General features: G+C 39.9%; 1 protein-coding gene across 10 annotated transcripts in view; it reads right to left on the minus strand.

Annotated features, from left to right (window-relative positions):
• PHF14 (PHD finger protein 14) overlaps window positions 1-19,160 on the minus strand; it is a 298,225-nt gene that overhangs the window by 268,697 nt on the left and 10,368 nt on the right. For all 10 annotated transcript variants that reach the window (XM_037890608.1, XM_027827236.2, XM_037890605.2 and 7 more), the window contains one exon: window positions 13,544-13,688. In XM_037890608.1, coding sequence (XP_037746536.1) covers window positions 13,544-13,688 — 145 coding nt within the window. The remainder of the gene's footprint in view (window positions 1-13,543; window positions 13,689-19,160) is intronic.

Here is a 19,160-nt window from a genome sequence, read left to right on the forward strand (position 1 = left end):
TGAACGAGCCTCTGATAGTGTGGCTGATGTTGTTAGGCCCTGTGATGGTGTCCCCTGAATAGATGTGTGGGCACAGTTGGCAACGGGCTTTGTGGCAAGGATAGGTTCCTGGGTTAGTACTTCTGTTGTGTGGTTGCTGGTGAGTACTTGCTTCAGGTTGGGGGGCTGTCTGTAAGCAAAGATTGGCCTGTCTCCCAAGATCTGTGAGAGTGATGGGTCGTCCTTCAGGATAGGTTGTAGATCCCCGATGATGCCTTGGAGAGGTTTTAGTTGGGGGCTGAAGGTGATGGCTAGTGGCGTTCTGTTATTTTCTTTGTTGGGCCTGTCCTGTAGTAGGTAACTTCTGGGTACTCTTCTGGCTCTGTCAATCTGTTTCTTCACTTCAGCAGGTGAGTATTGTAGTTGTAAGAATGCTTGATAGAGATCTTGTAGGTGTTTTTCTCTGTCTGAGGGGTTGGAGCAAATGCGGTTGTATCGTAGAGCTTGGCTGTAGACAATGGATCGTGTGGTCTGGATGAAAGCTGGAGGCATGTAGGTAGGCATAGTGGTCAGTAGGTTTCTGGAATAGGGTGGTGTTTATGTGATCATCGATTATTAGCATCGTAGTGTCCAGGAAGTGGATCTCTTGTGTGGACTGGTCCAGGCTGAGGTTGATGGTGGGATGGAAATTGTTGAAATCATGGTGGAATTCCTCAAGGGCTTCTTTTCCATGGGTCCACATGATGATGATGTCATCAATGTAGCGCAAGTAGAGTAGGGGCATTAGGGGACGAGAGCTGAGGAAACGTTGTTCTAAGTCAGCCATAAAAATGTTGGCATACTGTGGGGCCACAGCAGTGCCGCTGATCTGAAGGTATACATTGTCCCCAAATGTGAAATAGTTATGGGTGAGGACAAAGTCACAAAGTTCAGCCACCAGGTTTGCCGTGACATTATTGCGGAGACTGTTCCTGGCGGCTTGTAGTCCATCTTTGTGTGGAATGTTGGTGTACCTCTACATCCATAGTGGCTAGAATGGTGTTTTCAGGAAGATCACCGACGAATTGTAGTTTCCTCCGGAAGTCAGTGGTGTCTCGAAGAAAGCTGGGAGTACTGGTAGCGTAGGGCCTGAGGAGGGGGTCTACATAGCCAGACAATCCTGCTGTCAGGGTGCCAATGCCTGAGATGATGGGGTGTTCAGGATTTCCAGGTTTATGGATCTTGGGGAGCAGATAGAATACCCCTGGTCGGGGTTCAGGGGTGTGTCTGTGCGGATTTGTTCTTGTGCTTTTTCAGGGAGTTTCTTGAGCAAGTGCTGTAGTTTCTTTTGGTAACCCTCATTAGGATCAGAGGGTAATGGCTTGTAGAAAGTGGCGTTGGAGAGCTGCCTAGCAGCCTCTTGTTTATATTCCGACCTATATTCATGACAACGACAGCACCTCCTTTGTCAGCCTTTTTGATTATGATGTCAGAATTGTTTCTGAGGCTGTGGATGGCATTGTGTTCTGCATGCCTGAGGTTATGGGGCAAGTGATGCTGCTTTTCCACAATTTCAGCCCGTGCACGTCAGCGGAAGCGGTCTATGTAGAAGTCCAGTCTGTTGTTTCGACCTTCAGGAGGAGTCCACCCAGAATCCTTCTTTTTGTAGTCTTAGTAGGAAGATCTCTGTGGGTTAGTATGTTGTTCAGAGGTGTGTTGGAAATATTCCTTGAGTTGGAGATGTCGAAAATAGCAGTTCTAGTGTAGACCTAGAATTGTATCATGTTCAGTGGGGTGGACGGGCAGAAGGAGAGGCCTCGAGATAGGACAGATTCTTCAGCTGGGCTAAGAGTATAGTTGGATAGATTAACAATATTGCTGGGTGGGTTAAGGGAACCGCTGTTGTGGCATGTAGTAGTGTCCTTTTTCCTTTGTAGAGAAGCAAAGCATGTGTTGTAAATGGCTTGTCTAGTTTTTGTAAAGTCCAGCCACGAGGAAGTGTGTGGAAGGTTGGTTTTTTATGAGAGTATCCAGTTTTGAGAGCTCATTCTTAATCTTTCCATTTGCTGTAGAGGATGTTGATTAGGTGGTTCAGCAGTTTCTTTGAGAGCGTGTGGCACAATACTCTGAAGACTTTGATAGTAGATTTCTTAGAAGCAGAATGTTTGCTGGAGTAGACAAAGTAATTGGAGAAACAAGCACAGTCGCTGATGCCACAGGGGCCTTCAGTATCAAATCTGGAGTAGCGAGTTGAATCTTAAATGAAGCCTTAGATGAGCTTGCAGTACTGGAGCTACTTGGAACCTCAATGAAACTCCCTAAGGTCTCCAGGGCATTAAATTGATAACCAAGATTTTTTTGTAGGAGGAGACTTAACTTTATTGGCATTCCCAGTCTTGCTACATGAAGCTGTTGATACCAGAGATGTAGAGGAAGCTAATATAACCCTCAACGCTCTTGATGACCAAGACTTAGAGATAGGTGGGACCACAGCTATATACCTAGAGGCCCTCAGTGACCAGGATCCTGAGGTAGGCAGGGAACTAATTGTGCTTGGAAGCCAGTGTATGGGGAGATTCTCCAAACCCATGTCAGAAGCCTGTCTTAGAGCTTGCTCCATCATCAGTAATTTGATCTCCCTGTTTTTTTCTGAGATCAGCTCTTCCTTCAAAAGCTGATCTTACACTTACAGGGGATAGGGGTGTCTCCCAATCGGTGAAGGCCCCACGGATGCTCGTCACTGACCAGGATAGATTCCAACTAGAAAGACACCACTTAAAGCCTAGGGATCCTCGCATGTTCCAGAACAACCTCTTGGCCAGGAAAAGCTAAGAGAAAAGGGGACCCCCAAAACCAATTAAGCTAACTACACTAGAACTAAATCTAAGGAGGCGTATGCTCAATGCTCCATCTCAGGCCCAACAGCAGTTGAGAAGGAACTGAAGGTAGTTCACCTGTGCAACCCTATATATCCTCACTATGGGGCACAAGGATAAACAGGCTCATGCATGAGCTGAACAGGCACTGCTACAAAAAAAAAAAAAATCTCTGATCAAACGCTAGGGGGCACATGCACACCTGAAGTGGAGTACCCATAGAAATCTACTCAAAAAAGAAAACTGTTTTGCCATGTTGGGATCCTAGAGATCAAAAGGACACTTAAACAGTAACAGCTGAAAACAGGAGGAGTCTGAAAAGTTGGGCCTTCCCCAGACCTAGGGAATGGGAAGCCTTTGGGTGAAACAAGCACAGTCACTGTATTAACCATTGGTTACTATCACGCTCTGACCACCAAATACGCCAAAGCTACAGGACTAATTGCTCCTCTGACCCCTCATCTTTTAGAGTGTTCCCTCCTCAGGTCTCAAGCTATCACCCCTCTCTCAGGTTGGGATCACAATTCTCCCACTCTCAGAATAGGAGACTGCAGCTGAAGGCCTGGTATAAACTGTTATCTCAGGTATGACTTACGTTCAGACCCTGCAGTTGTGTTCCCTCTGCAGTGATCTCCATGCTCCCAATCTGGCAAAAAAAGCTATATCACTTCAAAATGTAACCTGGAAGTATGCTACTGCTGTATAATTGCATCTAAGTATGTGCTGGGAGGTTGATCTACAACCGTCGTGCTTCTATCTTGCTTGTTTTTCCCCCGCACAGTCCCATTAAGCTAGATCAATACATTCAAAGTCTTATAATCCAATATACAGTAACTTCATCTCTCTGGCCAGATCACATGGAGCTGCTGTGTGATACATTTTACGAACAGCACAGTAAACCACCATGACATCTGAATGTTTTCTACACCAACTAGAAAAAACTGTATTATGTAATATTAGGTTGTGAATTTAAAAACACACAAAAGTTTAACATTTTATTTTGTTTCTCATAGTATCATTAACTCTTCCACAAACTGCGTATAACAGTCGGTTAGACTGTTTAATGTAGACAATATGTAGTTTTATGTTGAAAACCTTGTTTTCAATTTTGTCTTTAATCCACAGAATTGTAATATTTTTTTAATGGAAAATTATGTAAGTTTAAAAAAAAAAACTAGTATTGTAACAGTTCCAATTGAGCTTTCAACTTCATATCACACTGAGGTGACTAAGGAAGATTCCCACCTTTGCTGCTACTGTTTGGCAGGAGATAACTTGCCATAAGATTATATTAACAGAGTAACAGCATCTGCTCCCCAGTTCTGACAGCTGCATCAGGCATGAAATGAGAACTTTTAATGAAAATTCAGCATTTGCAAAAAAATTGTAATATGTTCACAACTACTGTATTTCACAATCCATAATTTTCTTTTCCCTCTGAAAATACTTCCATTAAATCTGAGAGCACTCTGTCTTCTCCTTCCCCCATAGTTAGTTACCAATTGACCTATTTTCAGTTTAAATTCAATCTGACAAGGTCAATTTCAGAGAATGGAAAGTATGTGATAGATTTCACAAAACAGATTCTACACAAAAAAGCCAACACTAGAACAGAGAAAGCTGTAAAATCAAAATACCAGTAAATAATTGATATTTTACTATACAGTAAATACTCTTAAAAGTACACTCCTTTTTAGCACAGAAAATTCTATTCCCTGCCATACAAATCACAGCAAAGTAACAAAATAAACAGATTGAAAGAGATGTCTGGACAAATGTAGAACTTAATTCATAGCAGCTAAACCCAAGGGAAATTGCTGGCAAGTGCACTACCCACAGCTATGTCACATGCTATATGTACCAGACACTTTTCTTCAGACATACTGCAATCAATATGTCAGGAGACCTGACATCACAGTTGGGGGTACCCTGCTATTACAAGCAAGTTACAAGATCCTAGCATAAAAGCATTTATCCAAAAAGTGACAGATTAAAGATTTTATAAAAGAAACAGTATTTATCCATAACTAAAAGTGAACATTTTGAAAAGTAATTATACTATTATAAAATGTAATAAGCAGGGTCGTCCTTCCCTCCTTAAATCTAAAATTGGGGAGGGGAAAAAAAAAAAAAAAAAACACACAACACATTTTTAGTTTTGTCTATGAAACAAAAACTACTACAAATGTTCTTTGACAGTAGACTTAAATTTCTAGGCTTGCGCTGTAATTTTTCATAGACACATGGAAACAAACCAGGGTACTGCATGGAAGAATGAATTAGTAAACTAGCCTTTCATTTGTATTATTTACAGGTTTTGGGTGTTATAGACTGCAATCACTTTAAATGAGTTACCTTCCTTACAGAGTTAATAGTACCTACTAAGATCTTTGTATAACTTCTAAACTCTATGCACCACATCAACTGGTCTTATAAATTGGGAGAAAACTCCATAAAACTAACCCAGAAGTTTATAAATTCTGAGAAAATTAGGAGTAGGTGGAAGTTTCAGCAGCAACTCATGAAACCAGGGGCAGGAGAGAGAGAGTCAGATAAACCTCATCCCCTGCGCCCCCATAAAGATTTTTAGTAGTCTTAGTAACTCTCAGGTGCTATCAACCCCACCTGTAATAAATACTGTTGCTCCTCTTTCAAGTAGTAGCAGACTTCAGGGCTTTGCAGGTCAATTTCCTATTGGAGGGGATTGGAGTATAACTTGTGTAGGCACCCTTTACTAGAGGGGCCTCTAAACTTTACTGGGAGTGTTCCAGTTGGGAAGATCCTGTGTGCGGCAATCTAGCCTTAGAGACTAGAACTCCCATGATACCTTGGGGAAAGAGAGAGAGAGAGAGAGAGAGAGAGAGAGACTCTCTTCCAGGCAGCACAGGGAGAGCAGGCCGTGGACTCCATTTTGGAAAAAGGAGTGAGATTGCTGGTGTGGAGCTCTGTCCATAGCAGGAGCTGCTGCTAGGAAGCCAGAAGCTGCTGCTGAGAGCCTACAGGGACTTTGATTGAGCATGGAGACTCAGAGGGTGTTTGTGGCTTCACTGGAGCCAGGACAGAAACTATTGCTGTGTCTAGAGCTGACTGAGGTGGGTGTGCAGTGAAGGAACTGTGAGTAACCCCCACTCTTGTTTAGGAAAGTACTTGCAAGGGAGGGGGCACAGCAGAGAGACTGAGTCTGAGGAGAGACAGAGTGATCATCCCATCAAACCAGGAACCAGAGCTGCTAACATTTGGTGAGGCGAACTTCAATCTTCAGAGAAGTTTGCAGCTCGTTGCCATGCTGGACTGATACACAGAATCAACAGAGTGCTGTCTCCAGCTGCGGATCTTCAAGCATGCCCATGCAAGCCTCTAGGACTCTGAAATCCAGAGAAGTGTACACTCCAAGGTGGGGTAAATGGTGGCAGTGTAAATGCCAGTTAGATAAGTTTCACTTATCACTGTCTCCTATATTTGTTAATTGATTTTATTCAACTGCACACTGTGGATTTAAATTAGTAGTGACATTTAATCTTAGTCTGTTATACTTGTTTCTTTAAATTGTTAAGTAAAGGTGTGTTAACTCTAATTTAAAGTATATTGAATGTATATTATTTATAATTGGTATTTTTGAGTTAGACCCATACCACAGATTATTATTATTAGAATAGGTTTATTCCTAGAAGTTCAAGGCACGCCACTGAGTGTATACAGGGGCCAGTCAGGCGGAGGCACTGCCAATTTTAAATTCCTTTAGGAGTAAAGGGCCTGCAGTAGAGGGGTGGATAGAGGAGTCCCACCTACCCATTACCACCACTGGGATACTCAGAATCCTTTAATGTCAACATCAGGCGCCCAGGCACACAGGTGAGGGTTGCCTGCTCTCAAGTAACCCAGGAAGGAAAGCGGTTTTATTTATTTATTTACACTATATAATACTGATAATCTCTGAACAAATGCTGTATGTAGTACTCACATGCTAAGAAAAAAAACTTGCAAAACTATGTGTAGCAGCACTATCTGACTCCCACAACAATATCAAATTAAGCACCGCAATATACTATATTAATCAAATTATTCAGTCTCAGATTTAATTAAATAAAATTTTTAATATATCTGACACTGCAGAATTCCTAGTCTGTGACTTGTAACATCTTTATTCGGATGCCAAACCCCCTTGCTACAGGCCCCTTGCCACAGACTTGAAGCCAATCTTGCTACAGAGTACACATATTCAATTACCTGATTGCATGGCTGAAAGTTAGATGTAATTCCCATATTTATCTTTTAACACTGTATATACATACGCAGCTCACTTATTTGCCTTCCTACTCAGTTCTTCCTATAATTCTATCCCGTCAAACTTCATAGGACTCCACTCATTTCTTCGATATGTGTTTGACTGCAAAGTGTCATTACTAAATTAAATCTCAGACAACTCATAGATATGCTAAAAATAACTACAGAAGTCAGGAAGTAGGTAATTATTTTGCAGCTTACCTACACAAACATTATAGGTACTTTTCAGTACAGTGAGTTTCTTTGTATTTGTTCTGTTGGTGGTGCAATGTAATGCCTGAAAATTACCTTCTAACTAAAGAAAGCACATTTGAATGCATTTAGCATTATAGAAATTCTTGTTTCAAGCACGATGTCCATTAAGATACAGTACACCATATATCATCATCATCCTCCAGATAAAAAGTCAAGTCCCCATGTAAACAGACTTTATATTCAATGAGTTCAAAAAACAGAAAGTTACTGCGCTTGAAAAGTTGACATCAACAAAAAAAATAAAAATAAATAAATGACGCATTTGGACAAGATAAAATTAAGAAAAGTGGATGTAGAAAATAAACTCTAACAATTTATCCTTACAAATGCCTCAGGGAAGTCAGCCAATTGCCTGGCTATCTAAAAGTCCCCTTGTTCTTGAGCCCCATACCTAAAAAAATTAGAGTAACGTAGGGCTCCACTGGTCTTCTCCGCAGAAATACTTCTTTCCATATTTGTGCTGTCAACCGAGATACAAAGTTTAAAGCAGTGTGTCAAACATATAGTTAGCTGGCTTAATGAGGTCCCCATGATGTATTTGTGTGGCTTACGTGCCATTCAGTTTGCACAGAAGCTAATCTTTCATGTAAAAAAAAATGTTCCTTGCTCTCAAGGCTGTGAAAAAACCTTCCAAATATGAACTGTGGATAGCCAGTGCAGCAAGGTCTTTCCAAGTCTGCAGACAGCTTGAAACAAGCAGGAGGGATATCTCAGTGGTTTGAGCATTGGCCTGCTAAACCCAGAGTTGTTAGTTCAATCCTTGAGGGGGCCATTTAGGGATCTGGGGCAAAAATTGGGGATTGGTCCTGCTTTCAGCAGGGGTTGGACTAGATGACCTCCTGAGGTCCCTTCCAACCCTTATATTCTATGATTCAGTGGTGTGACCTCCCTTTTCCTGTATTAATCTCATTTGAGCGTCAACTATAAAATCAAATGACAATATTTTATCAACATTAACTATTTCATTACTGATCATTTTGCAGAGAGAATAGGGTGGGAGCAAAGCTGCTTCTGCATGAAAGGAAATGCAAAGGAAAAACAAAGGAAACAGATAGCAAAGTGGGAGGGAAGCACAAAAGGATGGAGAAGGAAGAGAAACTGGAAGATATTGTGGTGATCTGAAAAGGCTAGTATGTTTTTCCACTTAGTGACATTATATGCAACAATAAAGCTCTGAACAAAAAAAACTAAGTATAGTTATTACAGGCCATATTCTATCCTGGATCCTTGCGCAAAACTTCCACTGATATCAGTCAATGTTTCACTGTGGATACATTCTACATGAGCATAAACAAACATGAAATACAGTCCTCTTTGTTTGACACCACTCACTTAAAGGGATAATACCAGATTGCCTCTTTTCCCTAAAAACTGCTTGGCTTTGAGCTAAGGGTCCCAGTAAGTCCTCTTCTAAGCAGAGTAGATCCATAGCTAGCAGCCAAGAAGACATTTCCATAATGTGTTTCTCTACGTACATTTTTTTAAAATAAATCCATGCTCCTAAAGTAAAACAAACTGTTTCATGGGTTAATGTAAAGGTAACTAAATCGGATTTTAAACCTATTAAATAAATTCTGAATTTCAATGCCAAAGCTTGTTCCATTTCTAGCAATTTGGACTAGTTTGAATTAATTTTATTTGTATTCTAAAAAGCTCAAGAAAAAAATTATACACATTGTACTGTTTACATCAAGGGATACAAGAGTAAGCTTGAAGACAAAACATGTTTGGTGACAATGTACTTTTAGATATTTAAAACTACAGGTAAAATACAAAAATTCTTGTTACAGAAAATATATGGAACTACAATGGTGCAAACGTACAAGTATAATCTTCAAAAAAAATTAAGAAAAAGGTTTAGTAAACTAAGGAAAGAATTGCAAATGTTTTATGAATTAAAAAAAACTATTTTGTAAATAAAGCGTTCATGGATTTTAACCAGGGGAAAAGATTGTCACTTCTCCAACATAGTTTCAGCCTGCAAGTCTAACAAGATACTGTGATACCAGTTTATCCAATCACCATACAACTTTGTCACAAAAATATTTTCATAGACCTCCAAGCCTCTAGGAAGTATATTTGCTGATAATGCAGTAATGTTCTGAGAATTATCCCCATCACCCTTCACCAGCATAAAACTCAATCATCACTCAGACAGTAAGCGTTTCTTTTTTCTAATAAACTAAGCCAATACCTAGCTAGGGAAAGTAGAAAATTGCTATGAAAGTTTAGTTTAAATTAGTTTCCTGCATCTTACATCCATCTATAACCAGCACATTAACAGATTATGAAATAGAAGTTGTGGGCAATGCAGAATAGATGTGTTCTGGAATGAACCATAAAAGAAAAGTTTAGAGTCTCAATTCATGAATTTGTAGCTAGTTCAAAGCATAAGATGTAGAGTATTTTCACAACATGATTTCATAAGTAACAAAAAGGTGGAGTGAGGAGATAGAGAATGTGTGATATTGGTCTGGAACGACTTATTTCGTACACAAAACACCAAGTTCTCTTACGGAAGAACTCCAATAGTTCCCACCTTGTCAAGAGACTTTAGGTAGCCCTGAACCACTCATTGAGAACATTTTAGTCAGTGAAAGAAGGGATAACTAAATGTTTCAAGCAGTCAACATTTGTCTGGAGGGGATATGAACTCACAAAAAGCCAATTAACTTTCTCTCCAGTTCCCTGGGACAGAAGAAGCAAGGAACTATTTGTTGGAAGAGATTTAGTCTGAAGTTAAACTTTTCTATATTAAACAAAAAGCTATTTCACCTTTTTGAAGCAACATGCAAAGAAAATAAGAGTGGCTCTTTCTGTCTTTTATAGGATTAATATAGAAAACTAGAGGTTCTGGGAGTTTCTTCTATCTTTCTTTTTTTAAATAAACCTGAATGTCTGAAGTGTATCTACCTTGCTTTCCTAGGAAACTATGGGCAAATGAGAACTGACAGGGATAGTACATCAGTAAAAACAAGCAAATGAAATCTGATCAGCTGGAGTAAAAATGCTTTTTTTAACTATTTAAAATGTTCTGATTTTTGTTTACACCTAGCTAACTCTGACCCTTGGGGGGGGGGGGGGGAGCACACCCACCCTTCAATTAAGGCTGATAAAGCTCCAAAACTTATTTCAGAGTTATCCAAGAAGTTCTCCTACAAAAATAGAGGGAAAATAGAACCTGACTTTCCTGTTATTTCTGAGGTGAAAAAGAAACAGAACAAAACAAGCAATTTTAAAAATGCATGCTATTTACTATAAAGAATCAAATAATAGCACAAAATTCTCTACCCCTTGCAGGTCACCTTTAACTTGCTTGCTCTAGCAACATATTTCTAAAAGTCTTGTAGTGTCATATCTAAATAAAAATGTAAGCGTAAACTAGTAGCACACAGGGTTGCCAACTTTTTAATTCCAAAAAACTGAACACCCTTGCCCCACCCACTGCCCCGCCACTCCCCTGAAGACCCGCCCCTGCCTGGGCTCCGCCCCAGCTCACTCCACCCCCCCGTCCCTCTGTCTCTTGCTCTCCCGCACCCTGTCTCACGTGCTCATTTTCAATGCACGGCCCAAACAGGCCTATTTATTGTTTTGACAGATGTATTATGCTAAGTTCAGGTTTTATTTACTACAGGATGCTAGAGCTGACAGCAAAATAGTCAAAAAGGGTAATTTTAAAAAAAATGCAATTTCACAAACGTTTTCATGATTCTATCCCTCCTCCTTCCATTTTTCATAACCAGCTCCACGTGTTTTGTTCACTAAAGTTATTGTAATTTTATATGTGGAATTAGGACCACACATTATCACAACTGCAATGGGTCTATTAAAGGCCCACTCCCAAAGCCAAAATACAAATCCATAGAGCACAGCCACAAAAATGCACACCTGACCAGATAACCAGATATAAAAATAAATCTGTAGAAACTCACTCCCACACCTACACGCAGATACACATGAATACACGTGTGTATACTTCTAGCATACACTAACACATATATTTCCACATTATTTATTATTACAATTGTTGTTTAGTGCCTAGAGACCCCAACTATGATCAGGGCTCCAGGTAGATGCTGGACATCATACACATAAAAAGAGAGAGTCTGCAACAAAGAGTTTATAATGTAGCGAGACAAAGGTGGGGAGAAATGTCTGATACATTGGCTCTTCTGCCATTACTAATCAACAACATTCACTTTTAAGAAATAATACATTTCTTTTAGAGTTCACTTCTCTTTTAAAAACTTGTTATGAAATGAATACACACACATTTTATGTCAATTTTGTGCGCAAGCCAGCAAAAGGAATAAAAGTCAGAGTTAAGCTGCAAATTTTATTCATACAGGTATACACACATGCAGCAAGACACGCACATCCCTACACAAAGACAGTTTCTATCACATGTATGCATGCATGCACACACTTGCCTACATGGAGAGACTTTTTCCATACACTTTTCCAGGGACTGCCTAAATCACCCAGCCGGGAAGGGAGGAGGACAGAGGATGCGGGTGGGGGGGGGGGGGGGGGGGGGCAGTGAAGGAGAGAGGAGGGATGGGGGGTATGTGGGGTGGATGGGATGCAGGGGGAGGTGCATGAGGATGTGGGGGGAAACAGGAATGTAGACACACATAATGGGAGTGCAGCAATGTATGGGAGGTGAATAGGGTGCCGGGGGGGGGGGGGGGGGTGAGGAACATGGGGGTGGCGGCTCTGGGAAGTGGAGAGGATGGGTGGGATAGCACTGTAAGGGGTACAGGGTTGGGATGGGTAGGTGTGGGGGGCAGGATGGGATGGGACAGGACAGGGGAGAGATGCAATGTTAGGGGGATGGGAGGGCAGGGATGGGACAGAGAGGAACGTAGTGAGGGGGATGGGGGTGCAGCCCCATTCCCAGCACTCGGAGACGGGGATACACATACCTCCAACTCCTGAGTGCCAGCAATGGGGCGACAGACAGATGACAGTTCGCCGCAGGGCATGTGCTGCAGCTCGAGCCCAGTCACACGAGGAGAAAAGGGTCCCACACGCCCCCTCAACAGCCACCTGCTGAGTGCTTGTGAGTAATGCTAGTTCCTTCCCTGCTCTGACCCAGCTAATGGGAGCTGTGCCTGCAGTCGCGGCACCACACAGACTCCGCCCTAGCAGCCCCTAAGGCTAGGAGCTGGACATGCCTGCTGCTTTCAGACCCAGGAGCTGCGTGGGCCGCAGTGCGGCACTAGCAGGGAGCCTGCCAGCCCCGCTGCGGCGCCATGAACTGGACATTCAATGGCCTGGAGCTGTCAGGATTCCTTTTGAACTGGGTGTTCCAGTCCAAAACCAGACACCTGGTCACCCTAGTAGTACAACTAATGAAAAGACTAAAGGAGAAAGATTTTTGAGCCTCCATTTTTTCGTGAAACCCATAAGGCAGGCAGATTGATACTGCCTACTGGAAGCTCTACCTAATTGCACCTATAAGGCAACTCCCCCTAGCTCTCTTATCACTTTCTGCATATTACATCATACCACCACCCAGTGTGGACTTTTTGAACAATTACCAAAACCAAAAAACCACAATTATTAATTGTTAATTCCTCTTTTCATGTAGCCTGAACTTCCTCCTGATTTCAACCTCTTATCTTCACTATATTTAACAAGTCTCTAACTTTCACATGAACTCAACTGCCCTGACCATACCCTTTCCGGGCCTCATTGGCCCTCTGTCCACTTAGTACCACTGCAAACTTTGCTCTTAGCATTTACAGCCATGACCTTACGCCCTAGTTTATGAAGCAGAAGCACAACATTAGTATATCTAAATTTAATCTGAATTCCCAAAAATAAGACCTGAAAAATAATATCCTGCATTTTAGCATTTTCAAACTGGAATTTACACTAAAAACTACCTTATAGGTTGCCCCATATTCCCTGAAGTTTTCTTCTCTAAAAGCATATTTATGTCGGGGGGTGGGGGGGAGGGGAGAGAGACACGGGACTACCACTTTTGGTCTGTTAGGGTGAAATTTATACTATTGTAAGAAATTTCTGCAATACAAAGAATCGAACACCAGATTTTTAGGGTTCATTTGTCAGACCAGGCATCTTACATTCTTTATATTAACAAGTAAGCTTTGCCTTTATCTTTTCTTTCCCAATAATAAAATAGAATAGAGAAACAAAATTACCTTCATGCACTGTTATTCCACAATTGTCACACTGGATTATTTCATCAGCATCTTCGCTGTTATCCCCAAGACAAACACAGCAAATCAGAATATGGTCCATTTTCTGGGAGGTCCAGTTTTGAGACTTTTCAAGGATCAGTGAGTCCTAGCATTGAAAAATTAAGATGCAATGATTACACTGGAAATCACCCTGGAATGGTTTATTATTTCTACTGAAAACAGGTATTTGCCCAGTGTAAATAAAAAAAATTAAGACGACTTATGGATAAAATACATTTCTGCGCTGTAACATTTTTATATTTATAATTATATATAAAAATATTTTAAAGCATGAAAAAATTAAGCACTTGAAGGTTTTTACATCTGTATTAAAAAAAAAAAGTCTTCCTCTCCGCTAGAATTGTATGATGCCCAAGTGCAATTCTGCCATCCACCTTTTCGAGTCTCGATGACATCTGCTGTAGAGAAGCCTTGCTTGGGTGGGCCTTATAAGATCTACTAGAGCAGGTCTCCCTTCTGGCAGACCGTATCCACCAACCTGATTTAAACTGTTGGTGTTCTTTAAAAGAGGAATATCAGAAATAAATAAAACTTCATTGCAATAAGAATTAAGGTTGAAAGTATGTTTTGGGAGTCCAGCTAACTACAGAAAATTATTACACTTCAACAAAAAGTCTATACCTTCCCAAAAGCCCACACAAGTGTTAAAAAAAGTATACTGCTGATTTTACATATGATTTATTAAATGGGTAATAATTTCTTATCTTCTGACTACTAACACAAGTAAGGATTTGCAGGATCACATATATAGCTTATAAAGTACTTCAGAATTCTTCACAGTGAAAGGCACTATATAAAGTGAAATATTACTAATTTATACAATTCAATTAGGAATTTCTCTCAGGAAAACATGGAGTAGTTTATATTATTCAGATATAAAAGAGTGATGGATAAGTTCTGGGCATTTTCAACCTTTCAAGATATTTAAATGGATACTATTTAGAATGGATTTAAGGTTGTCCTCAAATTGATTAATATGTTTCTGGATTGGAGAGTTATGTCTCTGTACTGTATTAGCACACTGCACCCCCGACTCCCACCTCTATTTTTATAAAAAGAGTAGAACATAAAACTTAGACTGGCTTCACCAATAGAGTCTTAACATATGGAGAGGTGAGGCATCGGATGCCCTAGTAATAAAAACATCACTACTGATTAAAGAAGTATTTGTAATAGTTTCAGAGCAGAGGCCTGCTATCCATGACAGCCAACGGCTACTATTAGAATTCTCGGCATATCCCAGAATCTGTACTGCTGTGGATTTTGGAGCAACAGGAAAAAAAAAGCGGGTGGGGGTAGAACTTTTCCTTTTCAAACATCCCATTCCCACCCCAATCCCTCATTGACGATCGTGATAATGCATTAACACCCTGTTTTTACCCTTAGATCGGTGGTTCTCCAATCCCCATGTGAACTATTACCTCCCCAGTCTCTCAATCCCACGTAGCACTTCTCTCAAGATATTTTGTGTTCTGCTGCCACCAGGAAAAGCTCCACAGATTACCTGTGGCCCATGGACAACAGTTTGAGAACCATTTCCTTAGAAAATAAATCTAATGCCCAAGTGGCTCTAAAGATACAAAAGTCATTTACCATACTTGCATCATTCATTGATCGATCACTTTGCTCATAATTAAAAGCAATACAATACTAGACAGAGAATATCATGAGTAGTAAACATTTCCCAGATGCAAAGGCAATTAGTTTCCAGATGATGTGGGTCTTATGATATTTTCTCTTCCCAAATTTTCCTAAAAACAAAAGAAGTTTCTACTTGCAATATTCAGGACTACAGGTAATAGTTACAATGCAGTGGTAACAGACTAATGCCAGCCTGGGGGCAGGTAGGGGAGGCAGATTTATGGTTCAGCATAAACTTTTTAGTGAGACGAATTAAGTTAACTGGGACAGTTATTCTGTTATTTTTTCATTACAATATGCTAAATGCACATTGATCATCCTTTCTACAAAAGATAATGTAAGCTGTACAATTAGTATTGTATTGTTTTAAAATTTCTAGTACTCAAACACTGAGAAAAGTGAGGCCAACACCAAACTGATGATTTGAAAGTCTGAGTAATATATCTAGGTCCTCAACATTTTAGGGAATTTTCCAAAAGCTCAAGGAGATACATTTCCAATATGGTATGTAAAACCACCATTTTTACATTAAACAAAAGAAATGTGCCTAGGTTATACATAAAATCTAATATGGCGCACTAGAACGACGAATAAAATGTAATTTATATGGGGTGTTTGCCAACATCACATGGAGAAACTGTTGACTTGGTTGCAGGGGTTTGGAGCGGATCGCAGACCAGCTCCGGAGCCGTGGAGCTGCAGGTTTTTGCCTGGAACTGAAGCGGAGCCGGAGCACAGCTCCAAAGCCCTGCTTGGTTGTTCTAATTTTCTTTAAACTTCATAAAAATAGAACCAAATCTACATAATCTTAGGAGAGCTCTTGTCACTTCTTGGTTACCAGTCTGAATCCACCCCCGGTTGCTTTATGATGGTTGTTCAGTGGCCTACATGGAAAGCTTTGTAGATCTCAATCTGGTTCCACTATACAGTATTACTGGCATCTTGATCTGACAGGCCAAGGACCATGGCACAAGTGATCTTCCAAAATTTGGACACTGAAGTTCAGGTATGAGGTACATTGGTGGAGCACTGTGGAAAAGTTTGTACTGCTGCTACTACCTTTTCTGTTTACAGAAGATTCCTGGTTCCAGAGCTATTAATCTGGCACAAGCTATATATTTACATCAAACATTCAAAAAAATAAATAAATAAATAAAAAATACAGGCAGTCATTACATATTTTAAACCCATTCAGGACACAGGCAATCTCTTCAGGAATCTAAGTGAGGAGCAAGTAGTTATAGCCAGATTGCTTGTAGTTATTGTCCGGAGAGGGACAAAAACAAACTTAAAGATGCTCACAAAGACTATGGTAGAAGAGAGGGTAACAAGATGAAGGCAAGCTAGTAAATCCTATACTCTGCTGCCACTATGAGTATATTTTCCATTACCCTCTCAATCAAGAAAGAGGTCATGATCCTTGAGGTGATGGGGAAGATAACTCTAGGAATAAAAGAGAAAAATTATAAAAAATAGCACACAGTGTCATGTTTGCAGAACGGATGAACAGGAAATAAAGAAGGAATTAAAGTTTTCCCCATATTACGTAGGTTCAGGATTAATGAGGGTTTCCCCCTACTTTTAGAATAAACCTATAAAGGCCAGCACTTTGTGACAAGACCATGAATTGAGAGCACTTCTCTCCCTGTATAATTGCCTATAAATACAATTTAGGTAACTTTTCCTTCACTTTACAAATACAAAAATGTGTTAGCAATACCTCCTAACTATGGCAGATTAACTGTGCACTGGCACAGTTAGACTTGTAGCAGAGAGGTCCTTTAAGTTCTAAGGACTTTACGGAACGCCAGAATTTTCAGTCAACACCACAGGCTCAGATTCTTTGTTTGGCTTCATTGAGGAAAGTCTAAAATTTTGGTCTGATTTCTAGTTCTATAAACACTGACATTTTTCTAACTAAAAGCAAACATATAAAACTTGTGACTTTTTATCCAAATAAATAAAACTATGTGAAAACACTGATATGACATTTATATGGAGAAAATATGTATGAGAAACAGATAGACAGTAGAGGGCTAAGCCAATGCTGCAAGGATACCAAATTTGGCATCAAGATTAGGTTTTGTGAGGGGACCCTGAATCTGTGGTATGGTGTATGTAGTGGCCAGGAACCCGCATCTGAGGTCAAGAACTGTTGTTCCAGCCAAACCCTACACCTGCAAGGTAAAGGGGTGGATTTCATTTCCATCACCACTTAATTCCCCATACAAAGTCCACTATTGCAGGAAGTATTAAGTTTCACAACTTATGCACATGTACTTCCTAATAACTTTAATGGGAATTGCAGAGGGACTCATTGGGGAAGAAAAGAGCTCCTTAAAGCAATAGCGATTATAAAATTGAAGAGCATCATTTATCTACTAATGATGCTTGACACAAGTTGCGACAGTGTAAGCTTGTCTGCCTACACTTAATACAGTAGAACACTATAAAGGTACGTCATTACAACACAGGTTCAAGTATAACATGGTCTGTCCTTGAATTCTATCTTTGCAAAATGAAAGGGCAAAAAAAATTAACAGAGCAAAAAGACTTGACAGAAAAACCAAAATCTTTTTAAAGGCCTCAATATTAGCTGCCTACAAAGTTAGTTGCTTAAATACTCTGTCCTTTCATACATCAAGCACAGTAACATCTGCATTACTAGGACTTCAGCTTCTGCATTGTAATGAGATTCTGCTGGACTCTAGAGGAACTATTTTTACTAAATGTGAAAAATTAATATAGTGGAGCTGCCAGCAGCACTTTTAAAACGTTGTTTCAAACCCCATAAAGTGAAATTGGACATGTATTCTGTTAACCTAGAAGTTAAAACTAGATTTAAAAATTAAAGTCCATTAAGATCATTTTCAGTTTTAGAGACTCAATTACCTTGTTTTGTATTGAAAGAAAACAAAATCTAAAAACAGCTTAATCAAAAAATTCAGATAGTTCTTAACATGCAGTGTTTGGATAATTTTTAATCAGTTGTGATAGTTCATTCTGAAAGGTAGGAAAGATGGTCTTATTATTCATGCCCAAGATTTGAAGCTAGGAGATCTGGGTTTTAATTCTGAGTCTGGCACAGACTGTGGAGAAGTCACTTAAGAATCAATCCAGCAAGGTGCTAAACGCCATCAATTACCATTGATGTCAGTGGGAGCCGAGGACACATTAAGGATCAAGACCTTAATCTCTCGGTCCTTCATTTTCCCCATCTGTAATATGGGATTATACTGTAACAACACTAATCTACCTCAGATGTTCTGTGAAGCTTAGTCCATTAATATCCGTGAAGTGCTTTGAGAGTCTCAGCTAGAAAACATGAATAAGTGTATAGTGGTAGTTTAAAATTAGAAAACGATATAAAGGAAAAGGGACTGAGAGTGGGCTACTCTCACCGTAAGAGAGCCCTAAAGATCAGGGTAAAATAGGTCTGCAATATCACTGCCTGTATTGTACCTACTGTGGCAAGAGGGCAAACGTTACCTGCTATGAGGTTCAAAATGACACATTCATCTAAGAAGTACTTTGGATCCTAACACTATAAAATCTAACCATTCCTTGTAGGGTCACAGCAATAAGCATATAATGCACACAATGTCGCAAATTTCCAAACAATTGTACTGGTTTAATGTTAAAAACAGTACATGCATTTGATAAAAGTAAAACCTAAGGGATATAATTCTCAAGTTATCTTTTTAGTCACAACTACTAGCGTTAATACAATGCACAACTGATACCCAATGTTAGTGACTAAATCCATCAAGTATCTACAAGTAAGTCTCTCATTAAAGTACAACACAGAAAGACATTTGTTTCTTCAACATTCCAAAATACTCAACCTCGCTCAACACAATTTGGAGTGTTAAAAGTAAAATCAGCACACATTACTCATCAGAAAAGACTCTTTAAA

This window comes from Chelonia mydas, chromosome 2, assembly GCF_015237465.2.
Source record: "Chelonia mydas isolate rCheMyd1 chromosome 2, rCheMyd1.pri.v2, whole genome shotgun sequence".
Taxonomy (NCBI): domain Eukaryota; kingdom Metazoa; phylum Chordata; order Testudines; family Cheloniidae; genus Chelonia; species Chelonia mydas.